Source organism: Eublepharis macularius, chromosome 4, assembly GCF_028583425.1.
Source record: "Eublepharis macularius isolate TG4126 chromosome 4, MPM_Emac_v1.0, whole genome shotgun sequence".
In the NCBI taxonomy this organism is placed as follows: Eukaryota; Metazoa; Chordata; class Lepidosauria; order Squamata; family Eublepharidae; genus Eublepharis; species Eublepharis macularius.
Window position 1 is genome coordinate 49,149,701 of NC_072793.1, and position 27,491 is coordinate 49,177,191.

Sequence of the window (27,491 nt, forward strand, 5' to 3'; positions counted from 1 at the left end):
CAGTGTCTTATGCAAAGTAGCACAGTCGAAGTGACAAAGGTGACCATGTAGGTAATTTTTAAAGTAGGTGCTATGGACTCTCCATTTAATAAATATTTTTAAGGTTTTCATTTAAATACTAATTTTAATATAGAATTGCAATGTAATATATAATTAATACATATTTCATGTGTTTAGAATGCTATTTAAAAATATAAATCTGTTGCCAAGGGGAAAATTGATATAATTACTTCAACATGCATGGGAATTATGTAGTAGTAACTTCAGTTTGTATTGATGGTATGGGTAAGTTTGGAAAAGTGACTTTTTATGTTGAATCTGCAATAGTTAATGCTATACAAAACAAATAACAAATTTGTTACGTAGAAGTTCTTGACATTAACAGTCTTTTGATTGTGCATATTTTTATTTCATAATTTGTTACCTCTGTTAGGCTACCTAATGAATCTTGGTCTGCCTTTAAGAAAATTAAATGGCAATAAAAATAAGCAGTAGATTTTAAAAAAATTAAAGAAGCTATTTTGACAGTGGGCACAATTCAGTGAAAATTAGGTATATCTTATTCCTACTGAAACAAATGGAACTAAATTGCACTGTTAAATAGTCAGGGCTCATTGGTAAGATTTAACAGATCTTTATTGGGGGAGGGGGTATCAGGGTAAATCAAGGATCCTAAGAAATGCTTCAGACCTAACCTGATTGAAATTAGTAATGAGTAAATCCCATTGAAATAAAAAAATAAATTGGTTGTCATTAAGCCTCATCTCAGTTTTCAATGGGCACTATTAACAAAATTGACTTAACTTTAACTGGATTGGGGTCCTAAGGTTTGTGTAGTCTGTTTATGTGCAATATGTCTCTATGCTAGAAAAAGAAATTCATGACTTTGCACATCAGTTACCAAACTTACGTTAACAGTTCCTGCTGGTTAAAGAAGACACTACTACAGAAACGCAAGCAGTCAGCTATGGGCTAGCAGGGCACAACCTTCTTCCAGCACATTTTAAAAAGTGATCCCCAGTTTTGGCCCATTGCCATTTTTTAAAAAAACATTTCACAAGGGAGGATCTTTGCCATAACTACTCAAGGAACTACACGGGAGTTAAAATTATCACCAGCACTACAATCTGAATGGGAAACCTTGGTCTCAAAACAGGACTGTCAGACCTTGACATCACAGCTGAATTTGGACATGCTTCCAGTAATAGGTTACAGCTCTGCTAACACCTGCACTAAAGATTAAGATGTAAAATATAAACACAAGTTAAGAAGAAAAGTAAATATCCAGAAGTTTACAGCCAAATTTCCAGGTATCTTGACTCCCTTGCTAGGACCTATTCAGACTTATCACATTTGAAAAGTAAGAGTACACTTAGTGATGCTTCATACTAGTAATTCAAGTGGTTCCTTCCATATTCATTTGGAACAGGCTCCTTGGCTCATGCCTTATTTATTGCAAAACAGTTTATAAAATATTTTCTAACACTTCAAAATTCCAAAGTAAATTTACAGTTAAGTACAGGTGCCCTGGAAAAGGGGATGGTGTCTTGTCTTTTTAAAAACGAAGTTCTTTCCCAGTGTATGAAACTCAAACGTTGGCTTCGGAAGAAAATGACATTTCAGATGTATGTCATTTCTTGTTAAGAGACCTTCTTCATGCCAGCATCCACACAAACAGGTGACTAGTGTCTCTGAGCTGGAGATAAAAGGAGAGGGAGGGGAAAAAGGTAAGAGCAAGACTTTCACTTCTGCTTTCTCATTTTTATACCACCTTGGAAGTCTTCAGCACATTTCATAGTTCCAGCAGGCATAAGCTTACTGGCCCTGAGTAGATGGGGGGAAACACATTGTCAAGCCCATACAAATAAATTCCACTGACAATTAACTAACTTCCATACAGCACTAAACACGTTTCAACACTATTGTCTTTCAAGAGATTTTAAATTTTCACATTAGATTAGAAGTCAAATTCAGGTCATACTCGCAGTATATAACGTAGAGCTAAGATACAAACTTTAGTCAATCACAATCCTTAGTACTGACATCAGTTTAGAATGCTCACCTCTCTTAAAGTCCATTTATCTTGTAATGTGTGCAACTCTATTGTAGGTTAGAATGGTCAGTGAGAATGGAAGGCTGAGACAGCAGTTTTTTCTCAGAACCCCCCCCCCTTTCCCCTGTGAGTTCATGGAAGAAATGCATTTTGAATGGGAACTGCCTGATGCATACCTCTTAGCCACGGTTTCATAACAGCTTGTATTTCTGTATAGTCCCCTGTTAGACACATACTAAAATATTTATTTGGAAAATTTATATACTGCCTCTCCAGCAAATCATCTCAAGGCAGTACAGCATAATATTAAAATTATCTATTAAAAACATAGCCAGAGCCAGATCATAAGAATAGCATAAAACATTTAGCAACCTACAGTGATCCTCATAAAACAAGCCTTAGGTTAGAAGCAGGATATAAAAATAAATTTTAAAAGATAACCCCCTTACTTAAAAGCCTGGGTAAGAAGTAATGTTTGGGCCTATCTAAAAGAGGAGAGAGAAGACACCAGGTGAGGGGAAGGGCATTCCACAGGTAATGTGCTACCATGGAAAAAGCCCTTTTCTCTGGTTGCTAAGAGCCTTACTTTTGCCCACCTAGGCACAGAAAGGAAGACTGCAGACAATCATAACATGCCAGCTACAATACACTATGCAATATTAAGTCCAACATACTTTGGTAGGATTTAAGAATGCATAAGAGTACTGGATTGCAGCCTCTGTCTTTAAGAAACCATTAAGTTATCCGATTGAAATGCTGACAACTAGACAAAAGTCCAAGAATGCAAGTGCAATTCTTGTATTTATCCTCTTACAGTGTTCAGAGTATAGCAGCACAATATGGACAATTTTCAAAGTTTACTGGCCTGATATCATAGAATGGGAAGGGCCAGAAGCCATTTAGGCCAGCTTCCTGCTTGAAGGCCAAAGCCTAGAGGTTAACCTATGCAACCAATGAGAAGTACAGCAAATGGCTCCAAGTAACATAATCAAAAAGGGCCAAATGGAAACAATGTGAGGAGAGCTTGCATCGTGTCATGGTTAGAGTGTTAGACTAGGATTGGAGAGAACCAGGTTTGACTCTCCACTGTGCTTCAGAAGCTTGCTGGGTGATCTTAGGCCAGTTGCACATGCTCAGTCTAATCTACCTCACAAGGTGGTGGTTAGGATAACAGAGAAGAATGATGTAAGCTACTTTTGTCCCCATTGGAGAGAAATGTGGGGTGTAAATGATGTAAATAAGATGATTGGAAGGTAAGTGCTTTGGGGGGAAACGTTCCTGCCAACAAGTGACAGAAAGCACTCAAAAAAGCACAGGAGGTAAAGGACATCTAGAAAAGAGAGCAGTTGCATATGCAGAATAAGCCCCTTTTTCTAATTCTCTTGCAATCTGAGGGAAGAATCAAGCCTTTGATGCAAGACTGGCCAGTACTCTGTACCATCCTGAGAACAGTTATACCTTTTGAAGTCAATGTCCTTAGAAGGGTGTAACTGCTTAGGATGGATGGATGAGCCTGACAGTCATGTTACATAACCCCGCCCCCACCCCATTTTTACCTAACAAAGCAGTATGGAGGGCAGCAATGCTGATTGGAAGGGATAACTGGCCAGACACTGTACCTCCAGCATCAAAGGTCTCAGCTGAAAAGCTTACAGAAGAGTAAAGCCACTCCAACATAAGTGCTAAATCTGCCAAGAAGATGCCACGCATAACAGACTTACAATCTGCTCTTTGGTATTTTTGTCAGAATTTTTGCTTGGAAGGTTACCATGACATTCCTATAACATAAACAGCATACCTCTGGCTGTTGTGACCCAGCCTAAGCACTGTGTTGACACAGCAACACTGGAATGGGACTATTTTCATAAAATGCAGAGGGAATTTCATGTACTATGGCCAAGAGTCAAGAAAATAGGTCCTTGGACTCCATTTTGTCCTATACAAAAAGAAGCCAGCCCAAGTCAGTGAACAGCCATCACAAATACAGGCAGAGGCTCTGTTCACCTGGAGTCACCACGGCAAGAGTGTTCAAGACAATAGAAAACCAAGGCTGCAAGCGATTGGAATACCCTCTCCAACCTTGAGCTATTAATGGAAACCTCTGCAGCCACCACTTGCTGATGAGTAAGGGATGGGGATCCAGGGCGTCCTGAAAAAGGGCGTATGACCCCCCCACCCCCCACCTTCATGCTTTTTAACTCCCATCTGTCAACCTCTAGGATTCTTATGTTCTTCCACTGATCTCATCTACCATGATTCATGGAACATCTTTCTAAGAAGGCATTTACCATTTAAACATAACTAGCAATTCTCCATGCTTTTGATTTTCACTCTGACAGTTTAGATTCCCTGCATCAAACTGTAATTTATGTACAGTATAATACACTCCAGACCAAAGATTTAACTCTCAAAATTGAGTTCTGGAATGTTATTTTTCAAAGGCAGCAGCAGCTTGCTCATGGAAACATATATACAATGTAGTCAGACCAATAAGAAGACAAGGCAGTATGAATGTGTAACTGTGCAGTAAATGTTTCAATAAAGTCAAACTAATATACTTTCCCCCCTTTTTATTGTTCATGAGTGTTTAATATTGTGAATGTCCAAAAAGTAACAGGAAATCACTAGGACCCTCATGTAACAGCCCTTAGCAGAAAAATTAGTTCTGAATTTTTAGTTCAGAGATAAAAGCAGCATCTTAATTGCCATATGTATAAACCTAAACAGGAAAATGTCAGTATTAAATCCAACTGCATCTGGGAATCCCACGAGAGCTCGTTGGGTGATCTTGGGCAAGTTACACACACTCAGCCTAACGTGCCTCACGGTTATTGTGAGGATAAAATGGAGGAGAGGAGAATGATGCGAACTGCTTTGGGTCCTCAATGGGGAGAAAAAACTGGATATAAAAAGTAAAATTTTAAAAAATTGAACCAATGGAGCGATTACTTGCAACTGAGTCCCATTCAGATCCTGTTTTAGCCTTTGACATTGTGTCTATCATGGCCAAGATCTAAAGATCCATACAAGTACCCCAAAGGGCCATTTTCTTTTGAAGAGCAACCCCACCCCTGAGTCAAAATGGTAAATTGCTTTTCAAACTGAGGCTACGTTTCAAAGCAATTTGCAATGCAGTATGGAAGAGGATAATTCAAAGGGGGGAGGGGTCAAAGACCCCAAAGGGCACGGGAATACCTGCAACTGAATCACATTGTACAGAGGACAACTCTTTAGCCTTAGAGGGAGGAATTCTTCCAGTATATTCCTGTCTCACTAGAGGATCCGAGCTCAGGAGAACACAATCGCCTATGCAACAATACCATTAGAATCAGGGGAATTAATAAAAGAGATCCCATCTTAAAAGCAAAGAATATGGCTTGAACAGCAATCAGAATGGGAAGCTGAACCAAATGGTTAAAGAATTCAGTAATCTTTTGCATTTGTTTTTAGGAGCTGGAGAGAACAAGCTGTTTAATTTATGGTAAGATTTCACTCTGAGCAACTGCTTCTGCTCAGCTGTATATATACAGGCAAAAAAAAAAATTCCTATCAACATTTGCTTTGTAGGCAGCTGTCAAACTGGGTTCAAAAAGAAGTTTAAGACTACACTTTGAATTTCTTCAGTTAAAGCAAGAATAAGGTTTAAGGTCAATAGTTCCTTTAAAAAAAAAATTGGAGGCTAGAACCAGTGTTCGTTCTGCTAGTTGTGGAGCTCCAACACAAGGAGTGTCCTGCTGACGCAACTGTCATTTAAGAGAAAGGCTCCACTGTTTGCAGAATGGAAATGGTGGATCTAGCTCCAAGGCTTTAGATAAATAGGCATTTATTACCATTTACTCTCCACAATGCTATCACTGCTGTATGAAAAACCTGCAAATGTACTGGAAACTGCTTATTCTAGTCACACGAGCTACAGAAACTGGGGAACTTAAAAAACAAAAATCATGTAGGAAAGGAAGTTACCTAGTTCTCATTTGAGTTGTACATTGCAAGAAGTGTGATTTCAATGGTTACATGCATCATATATAAACGACCACTGACTACCAACATAAGAAAAAAGACAGTACCTGTATGGGGATGACTGTAGATGTAGTACCTTTTTTTTTTTTTGAAGAACATGTTCACAACTTCCGTATGTCTGCATTTGGTTCTTTTTTCTATGCTGGGGGAATACTTTGCAGATGGATAGAGTTCTATCCCATCTATGAGCAGAACGTTTGCTTTCTCACAGAGCAGGTGATAAATTATGCACGCACCCACAACACATTTCATATAAGAAACTCCAGGTCTTATAATTTCACATGGTAGAAATTTATGTACAAGGCCTCTAATCATACTTTCCAGATTGGTGTAGTAAATGAATAAACAATTCTCCACATTATTGTATTAGAAAGATACCTGAATACAGTTTGTGTGGAAGCATGAATCTATTTAAAAAACCCTCTCTAATCTGCATTGTGCATATAAGTTATTTAGGGTTGTATCCAGTAATCCACAGGCAGAAGGACTGTGGCTCTTTCTCTTGTTCCTTCTTCCAGCAGGCCTTTCTGACCCCTGGGAAGTTGATTCCCAAGCTCACAAGAAAAACCACCTGAGTCAGGAATTGAACTAGAGTGTGACGTTGGCAAAATTGCTCCTCCTACCTCTTTATCAGCAGAGCTGGAACTCTAATCTGGAGAACTGGGTTTGATTCCCCACTCCTCCACTTGAAGCCCGCTGGGTGATCTTGTGTCAGTCACAGCTTCTAGGAGTTCTCTCAGCCCCACCCACCTCACAAGGTGTTTGTTGTGGGGATAATAACCACCTAGTTTGTAAACTGCTTTAAGTGGGCGTTAAGACGTCTTGAAGGGCAGTATATAAATTGAATGTTGTTATTATTACTTTGTAAGCAAATATATAGTGTGTGTGCCTTTGTAAAAGAAAGAATCTTTTCAGCCAGAGTTTATATTTTTGTCCCCATTATCAAAAAAATCTTACATTGTATAATAATTATACCAGAGGGCACAGAATTAAATCAGCATGCAATAAGCAAACATTTAACAAAATATATCCTCAGCATATTATTTCTTCGGAACTTGCTTGCTGTAGCACATTTGTTATTTAAGAAATTATGATGAACTGCAGTGTTACAAGGATTCATGGGGTATGCAGGACATTTCTGCACAAAGACCCCCACACAAATCATCAGTGAGGGCCTGGCCACTCCACTGTCAAGCATGAACAGCAGATATTGCATTCACCCCAACAGTGCTCACCTTGCAGCTACTGATACACATTAGTACCATCTCACAGGTGATTTCAGGTCTGAGATCCAAGCCTACTTCTATTTGCATAACCCTACTCTTTTTATTATTATTTTACAAAGTGTGATTTTTAGTTTTAGTAAAAAACCCCATTAACAATAATAAACCAATAATCTTCAACATTACCTGCAGTCAAAAATACAGTCGTGCAGTCTAACTTTACATCTGACACACTGAATACATCCTTCATTTATCCACTTTCTTGAGACCTTGAATGCTTTGTTAGAGAGGCTCTGTATATTGGTTTGGACGTCTGACTAAACCAGAACAGAGAGATTCCCCCCAAATTCAATCTCAGTAGTATTTTCTATATGATCATGCTGGAGTGTGACAGAATGTTGGGAACTGACAACTTACAAGCGATTATGTTGGTCTGAGAGAGACTAGAAGGCCTGCAATATCCCTCCAGTAAGAGGCACTTGCCAAATGGGTCACTGACCTTACCCACTCAGGCTTTTATGATTCCCCTACCAAAAATTTAGATTTGCATTGTCTCTCTTCTGAAATAATTGTATTTCCTCTTAGACATTTTTAAATAGCCACATTAATTCAGCAGCCAGTATGACTAATAACTTCAGCAACTGTTGTCCTTCCTGCATAAAGACAAATTCAGCATGTGTTCCAGTTTTATTTCAAATCCAGTATTGCCCACACATTACACAGTCAGTTTAGTATCGAGTCAGTGGAACAAGATGTATGATTTCAGCTCAACCCGTCCTTAGCGGATGCAGCAACCTCATTACTATACCATTTCTTGCTCAACTGCTTTCCTGCTTTTCAGCTGCTTGGAAATATGTAACGTGATTGGCTCACCTGCACACAGACCATTTAGTACTGCCTTTGCAGGATGTAACTTCCAAGAGAAAGACACTGTAAAGTAGAAATGTCTCATTTCCTCCAATGGCTAATCCAGATGTACTTCATGCTGCCTAGTCGCTTGAGCACTCTCTTCCTGACTTTTTCCAAGTGTTTTTTTGGCCCACTGCCAAACTGTAGGGGGAACTGTCTATAGGGCATGCCATTTTGCTGGTCAATCCTTAATACATAGCCAGTATTTGTACGGATAAATTACCATGGCTGCAGTACAGAGGAAGAAACACAATTTCCAAGGGCACATATTTTTACCTGCCAAAGTTGCTCTTCAAGTTAGAATGAAGGCCAAGAACAAGCTATTGTACCCATCTTTTGCAAAAACTCTTTAACACCAGATTTCCAAACTGCACATCAAACTGCACCGGCACTAGTCATGCAGTTAATAGTATTGAGCTATATATTATGCTTCTGCCATGAATTAAGTTAGGTATGAATGATGTCAAGTTATGTCTATCATTTGAAAGCAGAGTCACAGTCATAACTCTTCAATCAACATGTCTGTGCATTTGAGTTCCAATGAGATGTATGTGCATAACTTGTACAGGACTCTGACCGCTATTATGACTCTTGCAATTAGAAGACACAAAAGTAGAGATGGCAATAAGGTGTAAAACTCTATAACCAGCTGATTGCCTGCAATTGTATTGCTTATGGTAACAAGCCATCTGTTCTATCCATAATTTCATTCCATTTCAGAACATTGTATCCCCATAGCTCAACAGTACAAAGCACCAAAAGCTAAAATAATTTTTTTTAAAAAAGTCTTTCATCTAGTTTGAAGCCGCAATAGTTTAGGTTCCTTTCAGGTTTACAAAGGCACATTCAACGATGCTTGCTAAACAGCCAGCGGAAGCACATAAGCCAAATTGCCTGTAACCCAAGACAAATATACAAGAGGTTGCAATAAATGACAAGATGTTATTTTCAAAATATGGCCAGAAACTTTTCACCAAATTAACTGTGTATTTTATCCAAAGTAAGTTAATGGTTTGGATCAGTCAGGAGTTACCCCACCTTGGCAGCCCTCCATAAATGGGCTGCAGATGAGCAGAAAACCAGCCCCCCCCCCCCCCAAACTGTGTATTTGCAGCTAAGCCCATATTTGTTTTGAAGTAGCTTGTGCCTTCTTTCAAACAGTTACTTTCCCCACCAAGCCTGGCAAAAGTCTGGGGGGAAAAACAGTCTATACAGCCAATCCAATTCCTTGCAGTAAATAAGACTAACATTACCTAATGTCTGATATTAAGGAAAATCAAACCATGGAAGTTAATAAAACATGTCATCATGGATGACACTGACATCACTAAAGAACTCCACAATTCAAACAACTAATGAAAAAATCCACGCTTGAAAAGGTCATCAAACCAACTTTAAAGGCAAGGTGGCTTAGGAAATGCAAAAACAAAACTTAAGATGACAGCATTTTCTGGTTAGCACTAGTATGTCAGGCTCAACAACCTGCCAGATTGCAAACTACAGGCGAAACAGTAATTACTGCAGACTTAAGATATTGTACAGACCATAACTTTGAAGGTAAGGTTCCATTTATTCCCATCTCACACTAAACCAAGCTTTTGGAAACTGATTAGACCCTTGGTAGCACTCTAATGTAGGTGGCGTATATTCAACAGGACAAGGACTTGCACAATAGAGTATTAACATAATCTTTGATTATGTGCTCTGAGGGCTGGCTCAAGTCCTGCAATAGCAGCAGGTAACCTGTGTAAACTTGATTTCGTAACATGTGGCCTTGAATCTAGTTGCATTTTCAAGCCTGCATCGGGCACTAAAAGCTGTCAGCCACATTATGCATTTTTTGAAATTAAGCACAGCCTGCCTTAAAAAAAATAAAATCAACACACTACATTTTTTCTCATTTGTTTCTGTTTGCAGGAAAGAGAATACACAATATAGTAGTGAAACAGATTGTATACTATTAAGGCATTGATTTTGTGTGTTTTCTAATTTCAAAAAGCATTGACTGGATTACTTTATAAATTTATTTCTCTGTAGATTAGGACATTTCTAACCTAGGATAACCATAATGATCACATAGCTACAACAGATTTCAAAACTATGTACACATCAGAGTAACCCAGTTAGAACTTAACGTCTTGGAATGAAATTACGACTCAAGTAAAGACACATACCTTAGCATCAAACTGTCAGAGCCTTTGGGATCATTAATTCTTTATATTGTGTTTTTGGGTTATACAATCTGAATTTAGTTTTGCTTTAATTATTTCCCTTTTTTCAAGAGCCTACTCATGTAAAATAGTAACATGAATTTCTTGGGGATGAAATTAGGCACTTCTTTACAAGTGTGTAAAGCCAGAAAAAGTACCAAACTGAGACCATTAGATAGTGTGGTGTTTAAGTAAATCAACTGCATAAAAATGCCCAACACAGAGCAAAAGAGATGCAGAGATGCAAAGTGGACACTAATATTTAGTTACATGGAATGTTGGAAAAAGTTCTCTGGAAAAAGACTATTTTTGTAGAACATCCGACAAGTGTCTACTCAGAGCAAACAAATAATTGATTAATTTATATGAAAATTAAAACCATATGGCACGTCAATGGTATTTTATATGTAGAAAGTAAACCTAATTGATATAGTGTTGACCAAGAATTATTCCCATTTTTAAATGTCTCCTAAATATTGTGTGAACAGAATCAGCCTTGTTTCCTGATTTTTTCAAAGCTTTTTGAGAAAAACACACAAATAATTAGATTTAGTCAATTTTATTTACAGTTTTTGTACATTTCAGAGCATTACACAATTACATTTTCCATATTTTCTGACCTGCAAACAGATACCTTAAATGGAAATATTTTTTAAAAATGCAGTTCGGTACATCCAAATGCAACAATTACACATCTGACAGTTCACAAAGTGTAATTTACTAGGACGTATCCTAAGAATTTAAGAACAAGAAGTCAGGAAAAAAATCTGACCAATTATTTACACAACACAAAAACTCTCAAGCTAACCCCTCAGGACAAGTGTCCAAGGAAACCCCCACCCCACCATAGGAAGTTATGATTCACACCTATGCAGCATTAACAGCCCTTGATCCCAAACACTGAGGGACTTTTCAGACCTGTCTATGAGCAACAGGTTTCCTCCTAACTTGCCAAACCCTGAAGTTCATACTTGTATCCCTGGGTGCATAGCAAAGACTGAGTGTCTGGAACAAAGTGGCCACCAAGACCCATCTACCAATGGGCAAACTTTTCTAACAGGTTTCAGTTTAAATTGCTTTGTAAAAGTATTAAAATGGACTGTATAAAATAAAGTGTTTGGGTCACAGTTTGGATGTTCTGGCCCACCCACGCTGGCAGGCTCAATCTATTAGAATTACTTTGGGGTAAAAATATTTAAATAAAGTTCAAAAGCTTAGACAGGGCCAAGGGTTCTGCATTTAAGGTGAACTACTCAGGTCATGCCTGTAACTTCCATTTCTTGAATTTACTCCCCACTTCACCCCCCCCCCTTCCACACACTGACATGGTACGTATAATGGGTAGAAACTAGTAAAAATTCCCTGCAAATAAACTGCTCTTCAGCTGAGGTTATGGCTCCTGTGCATGGGTGGTCAGAGGAATTTTAAACTTTTACAAAAAAATTCTTTTAAAGAGTCCTTTTGAAAAATACTGAGATCTCACTTTAGGTTAATTTGATTGCATGTACAATTTGTTTAGTATAACTTTCAGTCAAGACATTGCTACAAATCGAAATTTCAGTATAAAAAAAGCAGCCAACTGAGTGCAATTTTTGTTTTTTAATTGGCCAAGTCCTTCATGGTATTAAACTAGGTTTTACATTTCACGGAGCCTCCATATTTCTTGCCTACCTTACTTTTCATGTTCATGTTTCAAACTGTGTCAGCAGGGCTCGGACTTCAGGAGTTAGCTGCTTAGCAGCTTTGGCTGCTTCTGTAATGGCCTTGCGGTAAAGACCTTTTCTCTTCTTATTAAATCGCGACTGAAAGTTTTCTAAAAAGGGGGAGAGCTGTGAAAGAGCAAGGAAAGATGTTGTTGGGGACCCAAACCATGAAATACGAGCTTCCTGTCGAACTAAAAGGCCATTATCTTTCCGGCTCACAGTAATGGTAAGAATACGGGCTGGCCACCAAGGGAAGCCATATATCTTTGCCCAAACAATGTCTCCTACACATATGGTCCTGCCATCTGGTGTGACACATTTAGAGACATTTTTTGAAAAGACTTTCATTTTCAAGGAATTACTGAGCTTTTTCTCTTCCTTTGAAGAGGACGAGGAGGAGGAAGAAGGTGCATGCATGCTGCCTGGAGGAAAATCAAAGCTTTCAGTAGAACTACACTCAGAGTTGGTGGACTTCAAGTCATCTGTACTATCACTACTACACACTGATGCACTGGAAGAGTCAGATTTCTTTTTATTAAGGGTCATGTAAACTGTTATATTGCTTTTGCTGCCTCTCTTGCCCAGTGTCTGCTGTTCATCCTGATCAACAGGTACATGCACTTCATTTGTGTCCTGAACCTCAATGTTAGCCTCTTCAGGGCCTTCTGAGGGGCTCTGATTTTCTGAAGGGGCCTCACCTGCTGAGCGGGTAGAGGAGCAGCGAGACTGGGGCTTGCCACTCCGCAATTTCTCAAGCCCTGTCTTGAGAGAAGAGTCGTTTTCTTCATTCCGGTACCTTTGTGGCTTTAGGCGCAATCGTGGGGGCAGGGAACCTGAGCTGGTGTTCTGAAGACGCCTTGTGAAATGGACCTTTGAATGTGCATTTTTGGAAGCAGAGGTTGCACTTTGTTTCTTTTGTGCCTTCTCTTTGGCTATTTTCAAAACTTCCCGAGCTTTTGCATGATCCATGTTTTTGCTCTGGAGAACTTTTTTAGTATTTAATTGTGTTTTTGATGTATTTGCTTGAGTGGAAACTTTTACTACTTTGCTTCTGCTGTGGGCAATATTTGTAACTTTGACTACAGAATTCCTTTTCTGGCTTTCATTTTGGCTTTTCCCATCAACTTTATGATCAGTTTTAATTTTTTTATTCACAGTAGTTACACTCTCATTTCTTCGCTTTCTACTATCCTCATATTTTGAGGAGTCACTTGCATTGCTGCCCTTTTTAATTTCTTTTTTTTCTGCAACAATAGTGTTCTTACACTTGTCACACAAGACCTGTCTCGGTCGTAGTTTGATAGCATTCATTATTGAAGTGGGTTCCTCCCTGTACATTTTCCGTTTGGGTCGTTTAATTTTCCGAGGCGGAGGCTGAGGTATTGACTGGTTATATGTGTCCCTGATAAACAAAGGAGGAGGATAGGGTGCTCCCTCATGGAAAAGGGGAGGTGGTTTGGAAGTCCATAAGTTTTTAGCCAGGTTAGGTTCTGACGGCTGGATGGGAGAAGAGTCTGTGACTACACCATTGGCTTCACACTTCACCTGTGTCTCATCTTGGAATGATTTACTTTGGAGCTGCATTGCCTCAGGCTTATCCTTATACTCCCTTTTAGGAAAGATGGTCACAGGGATTCCATGGGGTCCAAACCTTAAAGAGAGAGAGACACAAAGAATTAATTGCTTATCTCCAGTACTTAAACTCCTCTTTTACCAGTCTGGAACAGGATGGTATTAGATATGACCATTATTATTCTACAACCGACACATTCTTATAGAGCACACTACTAACACACTAAATAGGAAACACTCCATCTTAACCAGAATTCTTTACCTCCCTGCAAGTTCTCCACACAGAGAAATGGAAGGGTCTCAATTCATACTGGCAGGAAAGACAGACCCCACAATCCCAGCATTCTTAGCAGTGAAGACAAATAATGACTTGGATGCAAAGACATAAACTACTATTTGGTGGACAGTATGTCAGGTTTCTATAACATGGCTGTACTGTGCAGTGCTACCTCATACAATGTCAAAAGCCGTATCTCTGGATGCTTTCAGCAACAACTCTTGCTCAATGCCAGTGTTACAACAATGTTCTTTTTCCTTTCCCTTGTAACTCTCAAACTGCTGTCATGGTACTTACAAGTATCTTTTTGTTCCTTGAATACACATTCTTTAATATCCCATACTAGCTATTTCTTTGTATTTTCTACACGACACATTGCACACTACAGGGTTTAGGGGTTTTTTTGCAAAGGCGATTAACAATAGCAGAGGTAAACGAAGGCTAAACACCACAAGGTTTTTCAGCGGCAACTTGGAAAAGGAGAGTAAAAACAAATGCCCAGTAAGAGCATTCACAGAAACCATCATTATCTTGCAGTGCCTTCTTTTCATACAAGTAACAGCCTCTCCCAACCTTCAAACCACCCACAGACCCACACTTTTAAAAACCTTCTCTATGGATTTAAACTGCGATTTTGCAAGATTTTAGGCATTATAATCCTGATCAACAGATATGATGAAACAGCTTCAGCTCCTTCTGGAAGAGAACTTTGACTCTATGTTTGTGATGTGACCTTGGCAATAACTTGTTTGTCTATCCCCCTTCCCACTTTATATCTACCAGTGCATAACTGATATAATTGTAAGCTTATGCACTTTGTTTCAAGGTTTCCAAAGTAAAAACAGAACCATGTTCTCCTGGCATTCAAGAAAACATACCTAACTAGCATCTATACAGAAATTACAGTATTCTGTGCACCACCCAACCAAACAGTTGAGCATTTTAATGTTCCACTAATTTCATCATCAGAGATGTTAAGCATGTGCTTAACTCCTTCATCAAAATAAAAGGAACTAAATGAGCTAATCTCTGCTTACACAACATCAGCCATAAGCAGATATCCAGCAAATCTTAATTTAATTCAAATTTTTTAGTTAACTACAAGATTCAGTGTACTCAAGACACAACAAATTTGACTGCTCACTAGATTCTGTAACAACTACTCTATATCCTTACTCACTGCAACATGGGAAAGGACCAAAGACTGAGTCAGTTTACAGTGTGATCTTATCGAGTTCTCGAAAAACAAACAAACAACTCCCCCACAAAACACTTTAAATTACAAATAGCTGCATATGGCTCTCAACTATGGTCCAACCTGGTATCAGAAAGACACTCATTACCAAGTGAAGATCTTAAGCTACCCAAAAGCCACCTTTCAATAACAATTATAACAGAAATATTACTACCACATTAACCCTGCTCTTTAAAAATCAAGAAACGAACAAGCTCTTTAACTTTTATAACCAACATCAGAAATATGCAAAACCTCATCATCATTTAACAAAAAAGTCTATTGAGGTATGATCCCTAAGCAGTGACTTATTAAGAATCTCTTTGAATAATTTATAAATTACTTAAAAGTAGAGAATATCATGCAACATATACTTAGAATTGTCAAAATGAAAAATATATTTTGATATAATCTATGGATTCTGTTCTCAAATTCAAAAACCAAGCATCTGAGAATTCCGAATGAACAATACCTTTAAAACTACTTAGATTACTTTATGCATCATCTTACTATTTATTATACTTAGTATATCTTTAAGTTTTAGTTCTGCCATTAGAATTCTAGCATGTTAGCAGTCTGTAATTCACAACAGTTTTTTTACTGGGGGTTGGACTAGATGACTCTAGAGGTACCTTCCAACCCTATGATTCTATAATTCTTATATTTCAGCCTCCAATAATCTGAAGTATTTATTCAAGCCTGGTAAGGGCCACTACCTAGAAGTATGACATGTTTATCAAGCCCTGGGTTGTCTAGATTCCCACAAGTTGGAACACTTCAGAGGAGCTAATTGAGGTAGTACCAGTATAAAATTCAGTAAGAAATCGTAAAATCATGGCTTACATGTTTTATTTAAACTGCTGTTTCTGCAAAATCATCGTAACTGTTAAGGTACTAACAGTACAGTCCTAAGGAGTTATACCCTTCTGTCCATTAAGATCACTGGAGTTGGAAGGGGGTAATTTTGTTTAGGATTGTGTGCGAACCTATTTGTAGGCTATTCCCTCAGTAATGGATAGGTCTTGAATTACAGATTTTTATTGAGTCAGGAGTATCTATGAAGGAATGCTGAAAATAATCTAATACTATAATCTTATACATGCGTAATTCAAAAGAAAGGGCAAATTATAAAACAAACAAAAGTATCAAAACCCAGAAGTTCACAGTTACAACTAATGCACACAGGATATAGTCAACTTATTGACATAAAGTTCCACCAAAAGATAACCAGCTCTATTTGCATAATTATATATGCTGGTATACCTAGTAATGAACAAAATGGCTTGGACCTAAGTCTTGTTTCTGCTCATGCAGTGCTGTTTTCTGCAGAACATGTTCTTATAGCACTGCTTAGGCACTTCTGCTCACACAAGAGCTTTCAAAGACCTGAATAGTGCCTATGATCAGAGGAGTGCAGTCCACAATGGAGGCCTACCTCCACAACGAACAAGTGGAAACAAAGCTTGGGATCCAAGCTAATATATTTCATTGTATCCCCCCCACCTCCAAAACCACAATGGTCTTTGAGAGCGCCTGACACAGGTTGGACGCTAGTCAGCTTCCCTCAAGTTTTGATGGGAAATGTAGGCATCCTGGTCTTGCAGCTGTAATGGACAGCCAAGCTGTAAAACCAGGATGCTTACATTTCCCATCAAAACTTGAGGGAAGCTGACAAGTGTCCAACCTGGGTAAGGTGTCACTTGTAGCTTGGCTCTTAGTTTCACAATCACTCTGTGAAGTGCAAAGTACTCATAATAATAATAACAATTAACAACAACAACAACATTTGATTTATATACCACCCTTCAGGATGACTTAACACCCACTCAGAGTGGTTTACAAAGTATGCCATTATTATCCCCACAACAAAACACCCTGTGAGGTGGGTGGGGCTGAGAGAGCTCCAGAGAACTTTGACTAGTCCAAGGTCACCCAGCTGGCTTCAAGTGGAGGAGTGGGGAATCAAACCCGGCTCTCCAGATTAGTCCCACGCTCTTAACCACTACACATATATTCTTACAAGGAACAAACTTCTGGCTTGGAGAAATCACTAGCTGAAATATTTATTAACAAGCCCAATTAATTAACATAGAAACAGAGCAAGGATTTGAACCTATGCCCCACAAATTCAAGCCCAACAGAGCAGTACTGCTCCTGATTCAACATAATCCCTCAAACATACACAGACATAGTTTGTTACAAGATTTACTCTCACAAAGAATGAACCATTATGTTAAAGAAGTAATTAAATGAGGGCTTTAGCCATAAAGCAAGTCGAAGCATGGCAAGCAAGTAAAGAAATGTTCACAAATGACACATTTTGGTTTGAGAATGTGTCTGTTAATGAACTGATCAGTGTTCATGAAAGAAAGCAGAATGCTATTCCAAAAATTGAATGTGCCTTCTAAAATTTATTTATTTAGGATATTTGTTATGTTGCCTCTGCAGAGTCCTGCTCGAGACAGCTATCACAGAAATTCTGTGCACTGATCAAAAGACCGTCACAACTATCTAAATGTATGGGTATAGAAATGTTAAAAATCAATTTAACACCACTTGAGAAAATGCATGAAGGTGCAAAGTCCTGTTTTAAAGAGAAAAACAAGATAGAAATATCATGTTATGGTTTATAACTTTGTATTGTACTCCCCAAAATTTCAGTTGCGCACGAGCTTCCTCAACAGATGATTCCAATGCTCATTCTATTAGATACCCTGACTAAGCCCCACAGCAATGCTACATATGGAAGTATCAAAAACTCTGATAATTGTACACATTTTTCTCCCAAACTTATAGCCGTTTTACAATTTTTCTTATGGGAACAGGTTAAATTAAACCTTCCACTCTATGAACTAGATGGCACAGAAATTTATAAAAATCAGCAAGCTGTATGTGACAGTGGGTATGGAGGAAAGGTGGTTATATTGCAGGGAATGCAGGGTTGTGCACACAACACATCTTTGCACCCTGCATTCCGAAATGTTTCCTCATGTGATAAGAGTTCTGTTAGTGGAGGTTGTGCTGTCCTATATAGAGATACACGATGGGTTTTATCACCACCAAAACAGAGTCCCCGAGTGCAACTCTTTACATTTTCTTAGACGAACAAATCGGAGCCATTTGTTCACATGGGAAAGTTAAAAAAGTAAAGAAATGCACTTGTGCACACCAATGTTATAGGAAGACGTACCACCCACCACAAGATCTGTATCTACCATAGCAGCACATTTACTTACTCCATAGAACTCTGTGTACCAACATAATGGATAAACAACAAAATCTGGTTTCCACCCATAATACTGTTAGGTTGGCTGCTATGTTGGTCAGTAGTAGAAAAGCAGGACTTCCATTCAGGGGCACCTTAGGGACCAATAAGATTTTCAGGGTGTAGATTTGAGTACCTTCTTCAGATACTTGACTCCCAAAAGCTCATACTGTAAAAATCTCGTTGGTCTTTCAAGGTGCTACTGGGCTCAAGTCCTGCTGTCCATTATAGTGGTGACTCCAGTATCATCTGCTCTCAAGAATAGTGGTTTATGATTGGTCATGTTTACTTTCTTCCAACATTTTTTGTTTCCACTATTCAAGGTGATTGACAAGATTGGCTCTCCTCACTATGGAAGAAAGTTATAAGCTAGGTCAAGACTGCGCACCACGGCAAGGAACCTACATGCTAGGTACTTCATTTTGCTTAGGGATATTATTTCCTTTTTTCTTAAAACATCACTAAATGAAAATTATTGAGTTTTGCTTATGCAGCTCTAAAAGGTGCCTTGACATGAAAAAATAATGTCTGAGAATTTCTTCTCACTATAATTCTGTAGCTATGTTTTGCTATTTGTGTATTGTTCCATGTTGTTGACTATATGAATAGGAAAAAAATGTCAAAACTGAAAGGGAAAACAAGATCTGTAGTAGTATTGAGACTGCAATACTACACACAGAGTAAGCCCAATTTGACACAGTGAGACTTGCTGAGTAGCAATGCATACAACCGCGCTGCCCAGTTATTTTTTGCAGCCTTATTCATTCAAGATGTGCTGCATGTAAATCTGCGTGGTATCTGATATGATGCCACCTGCTGGCTTGGCATTACTGCATGGGATCAGGGCAGTGGGTATTACTTTGTTTGATCTATTTATTCATACATGGCAAGTTACTGATTTGGTAACTCTTTCAGCTTGCATCAATTTTCAGCTGCAATAATCTGCAGTGATCCAACGTTTCCATAAAATTAAACTGACTTTATAGCTACTTATAAGGCAGATCATTATTTTGCACGACAGCAGACTGTTTGTAATAGATTCACCTACTGTATATGACCTGAGAAAAATCTATTCACACTGCCAGACCACACAATTCCTTCTGCATTTTTGGACAACAGTCTACATATAATCATTACACATACAAGAACAAATGCAGAAACAGGCAAATAAAATATCCAAGGGATGGAACTCCTCCCCTTGAGGCTTGCCTGGCACCTATGTTACTTTCTATTAATTACCTGCAAAAGCATCTCCTTAACTTATCTGTATATAGTGTATCTTAATGTGAAAATTTATATTCATTTCAAGCTTCTCAATAATTATGTTTTTTTAGTGGGAAGATCTGTAAAGACTTGTTGGAGAGACACCTCATTTCCCCCTCCCCTACTATTTCCTCTTCCCCTTCCTTGAAAGCTCCCATAGCGTCTCCTGTTTTCCTGTTTCCTTCCCACCTACCAACTTTATCTATTCCCATCTTCAGCTTTCTGTCTCACCCCTTGGGAGCCTTTACCCAGTAAAAATCTATAGCCCAAATGGCAGTGCCAGCCACCAGGACTGCACAGTGTGGAATCTGCAAGCTCTTGTCGGGGGCACCTTACTTTCCCCTGGATCCTCTTCCCTTTGCTATTTCCTCTTTGCCTCCTCCTGAAAACCCCCTTAACCTGAGTTTCCCTTGGTCTGTCTCTCTTTCCCACCCACGTTCATCTTCAGGTATATTAATTTACTTTTCTATCCCACCCTTTCTCCATAATAGGAACCCGAAGTGGCTGACATCATTCTCCTGTCATCCGTTTTATCCTCATAACAGCAGTCCTGCAAGGTTCATCAGACTGAGAGGGTGTGATTGGCTCAGGTTACTCAGTGAGCTTCCACAGCAGAGTGGGGATTTGAAGCTAAGGCTTCCAGATCCTATTCTGAAACTCTTAACTGCTACACCACACCGGCTTTTGTGGAGTGGCTGCTCTTGAACAGTAGTGAGTTGTCAGTCACTGGCAAGTCATGCAAGTCACATTGTGGCATGTTGCCTGGTGACTGCTTCAAGTTCAGAGTCCTCCCTTAATGGCTTAAACAGCTGTGGAAGAGTTCCTCCTGTCTCCCCTTGCCTTTCACTAACAGAAAACAAGGCTGGAAGGCTGACAATACGATTGTGGTTGCTTAGCATGCCTCCCAACAGTCACTGTGGGCAATCTTTCTTAGAGCTACAGATATTGCTTCTGGGTGTGTGCGCGCGTGCGCGCTAAAGTTAAAGAATGCAAGACTTTTTAATTTAGAAAGAAAAATGATCAAGGGGGAAATCACAAGCTTGTTGCCTGCACCAGGCAGGGACGAATGTTCTTTGCCTGTCATATCTTTCAAGAGCAAAGCAGTGTTGCAAGGTTGGCTGAATAGTTTAATCCCTCACTAATATATGTATGTGTACAATATTTCAGATTTCTCTGCAAACCTGGGCCTTTTTTTCAGGTTTGCAGAAAGGTCTGTCTTGTCTTTTCACAGCTCTAGTCACTCGATTTGTTATCAACAGATTTGGCCATGTTGAGAATTAGATATACTGATGCTCTGGCTGGATTTTTTAATCCTAGATTTTAATTAACAATTGTACACCTTCTAAATAAAATAGTGTATATGTTATGGGATTTTGTCCAAATAGTATATACTTTTCTTTACCACAAAAGTTGTTTTTTGATTTTACCACCCAGGTGTCAAAAGTTAAAATATTTGTGCTAGGGTAGCACAAACTGGAGTAGTTTCAGCTCTCTCAAGTATATTTGCCATTTTGCTTGTAGGAAACTAAGGCATTTATATTTAAAATTCCATAAATATGCCAAATAGTATATTCTCATATGCTAAAATATAAATGATTCATTTTATGTTGATAATGCAGTAAAATAAGTTTAGTCTTGATAGGAAAAAACTGCATATATTCCATTTTCTCCTAAACCATCTTGCCCACGGTTTTTCCATGGCTTCAAATTTTCTGGAAAGTTCTCATCTCTAAATGAAAGTGTGAATTATTGGTTTAGTCAAATACATCCTTGGGATTAGAAGCATATTATCCTTATTATACGTCCTTTAGCCATATAGCACAATCTACATTATATTAAAGGAACTGGCTGTTACTGGTGATGAACGGATGGGGGAATATACTACTGGAAACTGTAATTTATGCCCCAAATGTTGTTAGGTGTCCTCTTCCCACCTTTTAGGTCTTTCTAGCTGAAGCCATCCTACTGATCTTTACATACACACTAAAAGAAATGTTCAGCACAGCAAAACAGAAACAATGGGAACATAGCAGCCAAGCATCTCTAGAAATTGCCCCATAAAGAAAACCTCAGAAGGGCCTCTGAAAGACAGTAAATAAGCAACAATTTCTCATGTAGCAGAGGACATGTAAGTGGGATATAACAGGTCTAGAGAGATGAAGGCTGAGGGGGGGGGGTGGAACACAGAAGATGCTTTATTCTGCTTCCCCCCATTTTTCCAATGGAAAATTTGGGAAAGCACTGAAAAAACCTCTTAGATAGTAGACTTTCAAGAGCTATATTGCTTAAATGTTAATAATTCTGGCAACATTTAATAAGCCATTTGTTTAATAACATATTAAAGAGTTCAATGTTTATGGTTATAAACTTTAGCTTAATATTCAAACCTGCTCACAGTTCTACCTACTGTGACTCAAGAGTTTGTCCAAGTAACATTGTTTGTTTACTACAGAATTCATTTTCTACTTACAACTTTTATTTTTTCCTGCCTCTCAAACAGCAAAAATTAGAAGTACATGTGCTATTATAGCACAGAGTACAGCAGTTTGCAATTCTTGTTAAGTATGGTATACTTACAATTCTTATAAAAAAACTAGGATATGAACTTTTAAAATCCTTAATTATCCAAATAGCAGTTTTATAATGGTTGTTGTGGGTTTTCCGGGCTGTATTGCTGTGGTCTTGGCATTGTAGTTCCTGACGTTTCGCCAGCAGCTGTGGCTGGCATCTTCAGAGGTGCAGCACCAAAAGACAGAGATCTCTCAGTGACACTGAGAGATCTCTGTCTTTTGGTGCTACACCTCTGAAGATGCCAGCCACAGCTGCTGGCGAAACGTCAGGAACTACAATGCCAAGACCACGGCAATACAGCCCGGAAAACCCACAACAACCATCGTTCTCCGGCCGTGAAAGCCTTCGACAATACAGCAGTTTTATATGTTGTTATAAATTATGCATTTTATGTTGTTCAATTAGTAAAATAAAATTAGGTTTGATAGGGAAGTAAGTATTCCATATTCTTCCTTTTTTTTTCTTTTCACTACGGCTTCAAAATTTCCTCAACAGACCAATCTATATACCTGACCAAGCTGTTAAACTGGAGTTAACCTTTGGAGATTTTAAAAATGCAAAACAAACATAGATTAGTAATGGTTTGGTTATATTGCTTCTTGGCCTTTTAGCTAATATCAAGTATGTAGTTAGAGGTGACATCAGTGTTTGCAGTTAAGACTAAATGTCCTTTGAAGTAATGCAGAGTTGCATGCCAAATGCTGCCAGGTTGTTTTTGGGAGGGGGCAGCAAATCTTTTCTTCCATCATATTAGCATTAAACATCTTCCAAAAGTCATGATGATCAGCACCAATACTCCAGAAGTGCTAGAATCTAGCTATTGAAGTAGTATAAAAGAGCACAGGCAAATTTATCTATCTTCTTAACTGCACTATAAGCTCATGGGGTTTTAGTACACTACAGATTGCACCCTTGTAGTTCTAGCACTTTCTTCCCTCTTATAGTCCTCAGCTTAAGCCCTAAAATGTCAAATGACTGCAATATAACAGCATATAAGGGAAGAAGTGAGAAAGAGGTTTGCTAATGACTGGTGTCTAACAGGGCACCCAGGAACCATACAAGTTTTAGCCTGAGGGCCTCGTCATTCTAATTATTAGATCAGGCAGTATCAGAAAGAGCCATATTTAGAGTCTTCATAGCTCAGGAAGAAAGTGATCTTATGGACCCATTCCAATGCTAAATCATCCACATGTCCACCATAGATGAAATGGTGTATGGGTACTTGGATATACAGATGGGACTCTATAATGTCACAGCCGTATTTTTTGTGCAATTTCTAAGTTTAAATGATATAACAAAAGTTGGCACTGATAAGGTAAACAGCCATTTCTTTTCTGAGGGCAAGATTTTTCTCAGCATTAATTATTGCTTTTACTACATAATAATGGCCTGCATTAGTATTCTTGTCTGAACTAAATAGCCAGCCACCTATGGTCAAGAAAGGAGGGCAAATCCAAACGTGTTAATTCCCAATGGATTACTAACAGTGCACTCTTACACAGTTACTCCAGTAAAAGGCCTTAGACTGAAATAACTCTACACTGGATTGCACTGAAAATCCAGCTTCTCTTTTTATTGTTACAATTAACATTAAGTCAGGAAATCACACTCTACAAAACAAACTTAAAACAAGCCATGTGTATTTAAAATATTTTTTTGTTACTGGACTTTCAAATCTGAAACCTAGAAAATCAATGAAATGACAAGTAAAGCTGTAAAGTGCTAAAGTGCTCAAGACTGAGACGTAAACATGACATGTTATGAGCAGCTTCCCTTCAACTCGCAACCTCAGGTTGCTGTCATAATCCTTTCAAAAGCAGACAGGTTTTAGAAGCAGCTCAGAATAACCCCATTCTGCACTTTATCTCCCCACCCTTTACAACTGCATGAGGCTTACACCATCAGGATGAAAACAGGGCAGCTGCCAGTTAAAAGATCTGAAAAAGTGTTAAATGGTAGTTGCAGAAAAGTACCAGAGTAGAGAAAGTAGCAATACAACACTATGTGAACAGAAGATTACATGAAACACATCACGAGCTAGTGTACAATGTCTGAGTAAAATAACTTGCTTGCTCAACTGCAGTTCCTTGCTTTTGAGTTTTGCTTTTGCCATTCAAGCTAACAACTTCTCCAACCCTACTTGACTCCTCCTGCATATCTGGCCTTCATACCTGCAAAAGAAAATGTACGGTAAGATATGTGACCACATCCCTGAAAGTTCTGAATAAAAACTCACCAAATCTTAAGAGATGGCCACTTCTAGCTACTCATTATGGACAAAGTAATCATATCTGGATTGGAGATGAATGCATAAAGATCACTGTTTACAAGCAAAAGCCATGGGGAAGCTCACTTTGACGTACATACAGTTGCTTCTAGAGCTGGCATCTATAGCAAGGCAAAGCAGGAAAATTTTACTAACTCCTATTAACAACTGGAAACAAGGGTAACCAGACCAAGATTCACTATGTCTCAGAACAAAATGCTACAGGCAAAACCAAGCATCCATATGGCTTTATCAATTCTGATTGGTTTACAAGCAGACACTATGCAGCAAACCTCTATATCCACTGAAGGAGCAAAAATACAACAATTGGCATCTCTTTTGTTTATCTTGTGATTATATAACAATAAACCTCACAATTAGCAGCAAAAAATCCATAAAATCTATTATAGCATCTGTTTTAACACATGGACCACCTTGTTACACTAGGCAAAGATAGATCTGGACAAAGAACAGGACCTAGGTTAAAATCCTTTTACAACAATGACACATACAGAATAACTGAGCGAGTCAAATTCCAAAAAATTACCTCATTTCACAGCACTACTAAAAATTACACAGTCCTGACTCCACACCCCGAAAAAAATATTACCAAGTGATGGTTCTCAAAGTGAGACAGAGATATCCACAGGTGCATGAGAAGTACAAGCTTCTCTCTTTTACTGTCCCCCCAGGCACCCTAGCCATTGAGGGACTAGATAGTGTTGTAATTAACAAGGTGATTTGTTTTCCTCAGGCCTATTCATTTACAAAATGCCAAACATCTTAGAAGTATGCTGTGGGCCCCTGCAGCTCTGCTACCTTCCACAAGGGACCATATGTATGCTTTAAGGCTTAAACTTTGAATGTGGACCCTTGTGGAAGGTCCTAAAGGAGCCCAGAAGTGCTTGTCCTACAAGAATGAATAAAGTAAGTACAAACATTAATCCTTCTCTCTGTATAGGCTAAACTTCTGGCCTTAAAAACGTATGTGCTTTCCACTACCATGATTTGTAAAAAACTGGAGATGCATCAATGCATTGTCAGACTGCAGTCGGTCTCAGCTGGATGGAGAAAGCCATGTTTTAAGCATATTAGTTGTGTGTACAAGCCTACTCCAAGATGGTACATTCAGATACAAACTTCTCAGTTTGGGACTCCTTTATTCAACCTTTTTTCCAACAGGGAAATTAATTGCTGCTGTGGAAAAAATGTGTGCTTTTTAAAGTAATAAGGGTAGAATGAATATTTTTCACCTTAGATGTATATACAGGGAAGGAAACTGAGGGCAACTTCCCCACATGTACCTGCAGTAAAAAAAGACATTCACACATTATGAGAGTAATAACTTTTTTGTTGTTAGTTCCACTTTTGCTGCCGTGAAATTAAAGACTGAGAGGACTACTATAGCAGTCGAGTATCACCACTAACAGAGGAATTAAGATGAACTCCAAGGAAGGCTCTGCTATGCCATCTTGTTATATACAAGTTGTATCTGCAAGCAGTTAAGAGAAGAACTATACGGATCAGGTGAGGGCTGTGTTTCATTTTTTTGCTAATGCTGTTAAGATGTGACAGTGGCATCAATTTTAAAAGGTTTTGCTCCAGCTGGAACTCTTTCCTCCCCAATCCACCCGCTTAACTTCCAGGGGAAGAAGGAGGAAAGACTGGGAAAGCCCTATGAACGAAGCCAAGAGGAGCTCAGCAAGAGGCAGCCCCTTCCTCTGCTCCTGCGGGTCAGAAGGCGAGGGGGCTGGGCTGACCACGAGGCCGGCAGCCCGCGACAGGCCCCCCTGGCCCCCTCGGCGGAGCCACCAGGCCCAGCACCGAAGGGCTAGCCCGCCTCCGTCTCCGCAGATACAGCTGCGCCTCCAGAGTTACCGGCTGGAAAAAGAAACTCGATGCCCCCGGCACGGGAGGGGAGGCCGCACCGGAGAGGCTTCGTCCGGCCTGGAGAGAAGCGGAAGGTCCGGCGGAGGGCGGGAAAGGGGAAGAGGCGGGTGGGGCGCGGCCGGCCAAGCCCTCACCTTTTGGAGAGATCCATGAGGACCCCGGAGAAGAGCTTCTCTCCGAAGCGGAACGACACCACCAGCGCGTCCTCGATGATGTGGTCCAGGGTGACCAGCACCTCCGAGCCCGGCAGCAACAGCACCGTCGCCGCCGCCTCCCCGCTTTCCCCGGCGGGCCCCGCCGTCTCCACGTTCCCCGAGACCTCCGGCCGCTTCGCCCCGGCTGCGGCATCCGGCTCCTCCTCCTCCGGCCGGGGCGGCTCCTCCCCGGGCTCCGGCCCCGCGGGGCCCCCGGCTACAGGCGGCGGCGACGAGAGCGGCAAGCAGGGCTGCGGCTCCTCCCCTTGCTCGCGAAGCGCGGAGAAGCCCACCGTAAGCGGGCAGGGCTGAGGCATCTCTCCGGCGGGCTCAGGGGTGGGCTGGGCCTGCGGCAGGTCTTGAGTCCCCGCCGGGCTCCTGGGCGGCGGCGGCGGCGGCTCCTCGGCCTCTCCCCCCGGAGCTGGCTCGGGCTCCTCCCTGGCGTCGAGCACCGCTGACTCCACTGCTGCCTGAGTGCCGACAGGGAGCGCGTCTGCGCCGGCCTCGGTACCCGGAATGGGCTCGGCCTCGCCGGCTCCCCCATCACCCGGCACCGCTGCAGTCGCAGCCACGGCCGCCATTTTCTCTGCTGCTGCTGCTTCCTCCTCCCTCTACCAGCAGCAGGCTCGATAGCCACGGCCTTCTTCGCCCGCCTGGGAAGGAAGGGCAACACCGCCTACCGGGCAGGGGGGAGAAGGCAAGCACTTTAGCCGCTTCTATGCTCCTATTGGAAGGCGGGGAAATCCATCAAGCCAGAGAGAAACTTCCGATTGGCCAGCAGAGGAGACGTTGCTCCTGAGGGCAGGAAGAGGAAAAGGGGGAGGGGTTACTGATATCTGTG

General features: G+C 40.1%; 1 protein-coding gene across 3 annotated transcripts; it reads right to left on the reverse strand.

Moving 5' to 3' along the window:
• Positions 1–27,491, reverse strand: PWWP2A (PWWP domain containing 2A). Of its 3 annotated transcripts, none has more exons than XM_054975552.1 (3): positions 26,591–27,491; positions 12,817–13,769; positions 1–1,696 (listed from the first exon to the last, which is right to left on the reverse strand). In XM_054975552.1, the coding sequence occupies exons 1-3, from the start codon at positions 27,229–27,231 to the stop codon at positions 1,683–1,685; spliced, it is 1,608 nt and encodes a 535-aa protein (XP_054831527.1). In that variant the 5' UTR covers positions 27,232–27,491; the 3' UTR covers positions 1–1,682. The 3 variants fall into 3 exon arrangements, with proteins under 3 accessions (XP_054831527.1, XP_054831526.1, XP_054831525.1); XM_054975551.1 differs by having other exon boundaries at positions 1,672–1,696; positions 12,087–13,769; positions 26,591–27,490; XM_054975550.1 differs by lacking the exon at positions 1–1,696 and having other exon boundaries at positions 10,980–13,769; positions 26,591–27,490.

Coding starts and splice junctions, on each gene's coding strand:
- PWWP2A (XM_054975551.1), bottom strand. CDS start 27,231: ATGGCGGCCGTGGCTGCGACTGCAGCGGTGCCGGGTGATGGGGGAGCC. Junction 13,770..26,590: donor CTCATGGATCTCTCCAAAAG/GTGAGGGCTTGG, acceptor TCTCTCTTTAAG/GTTTGGACCCCATGGAATCC.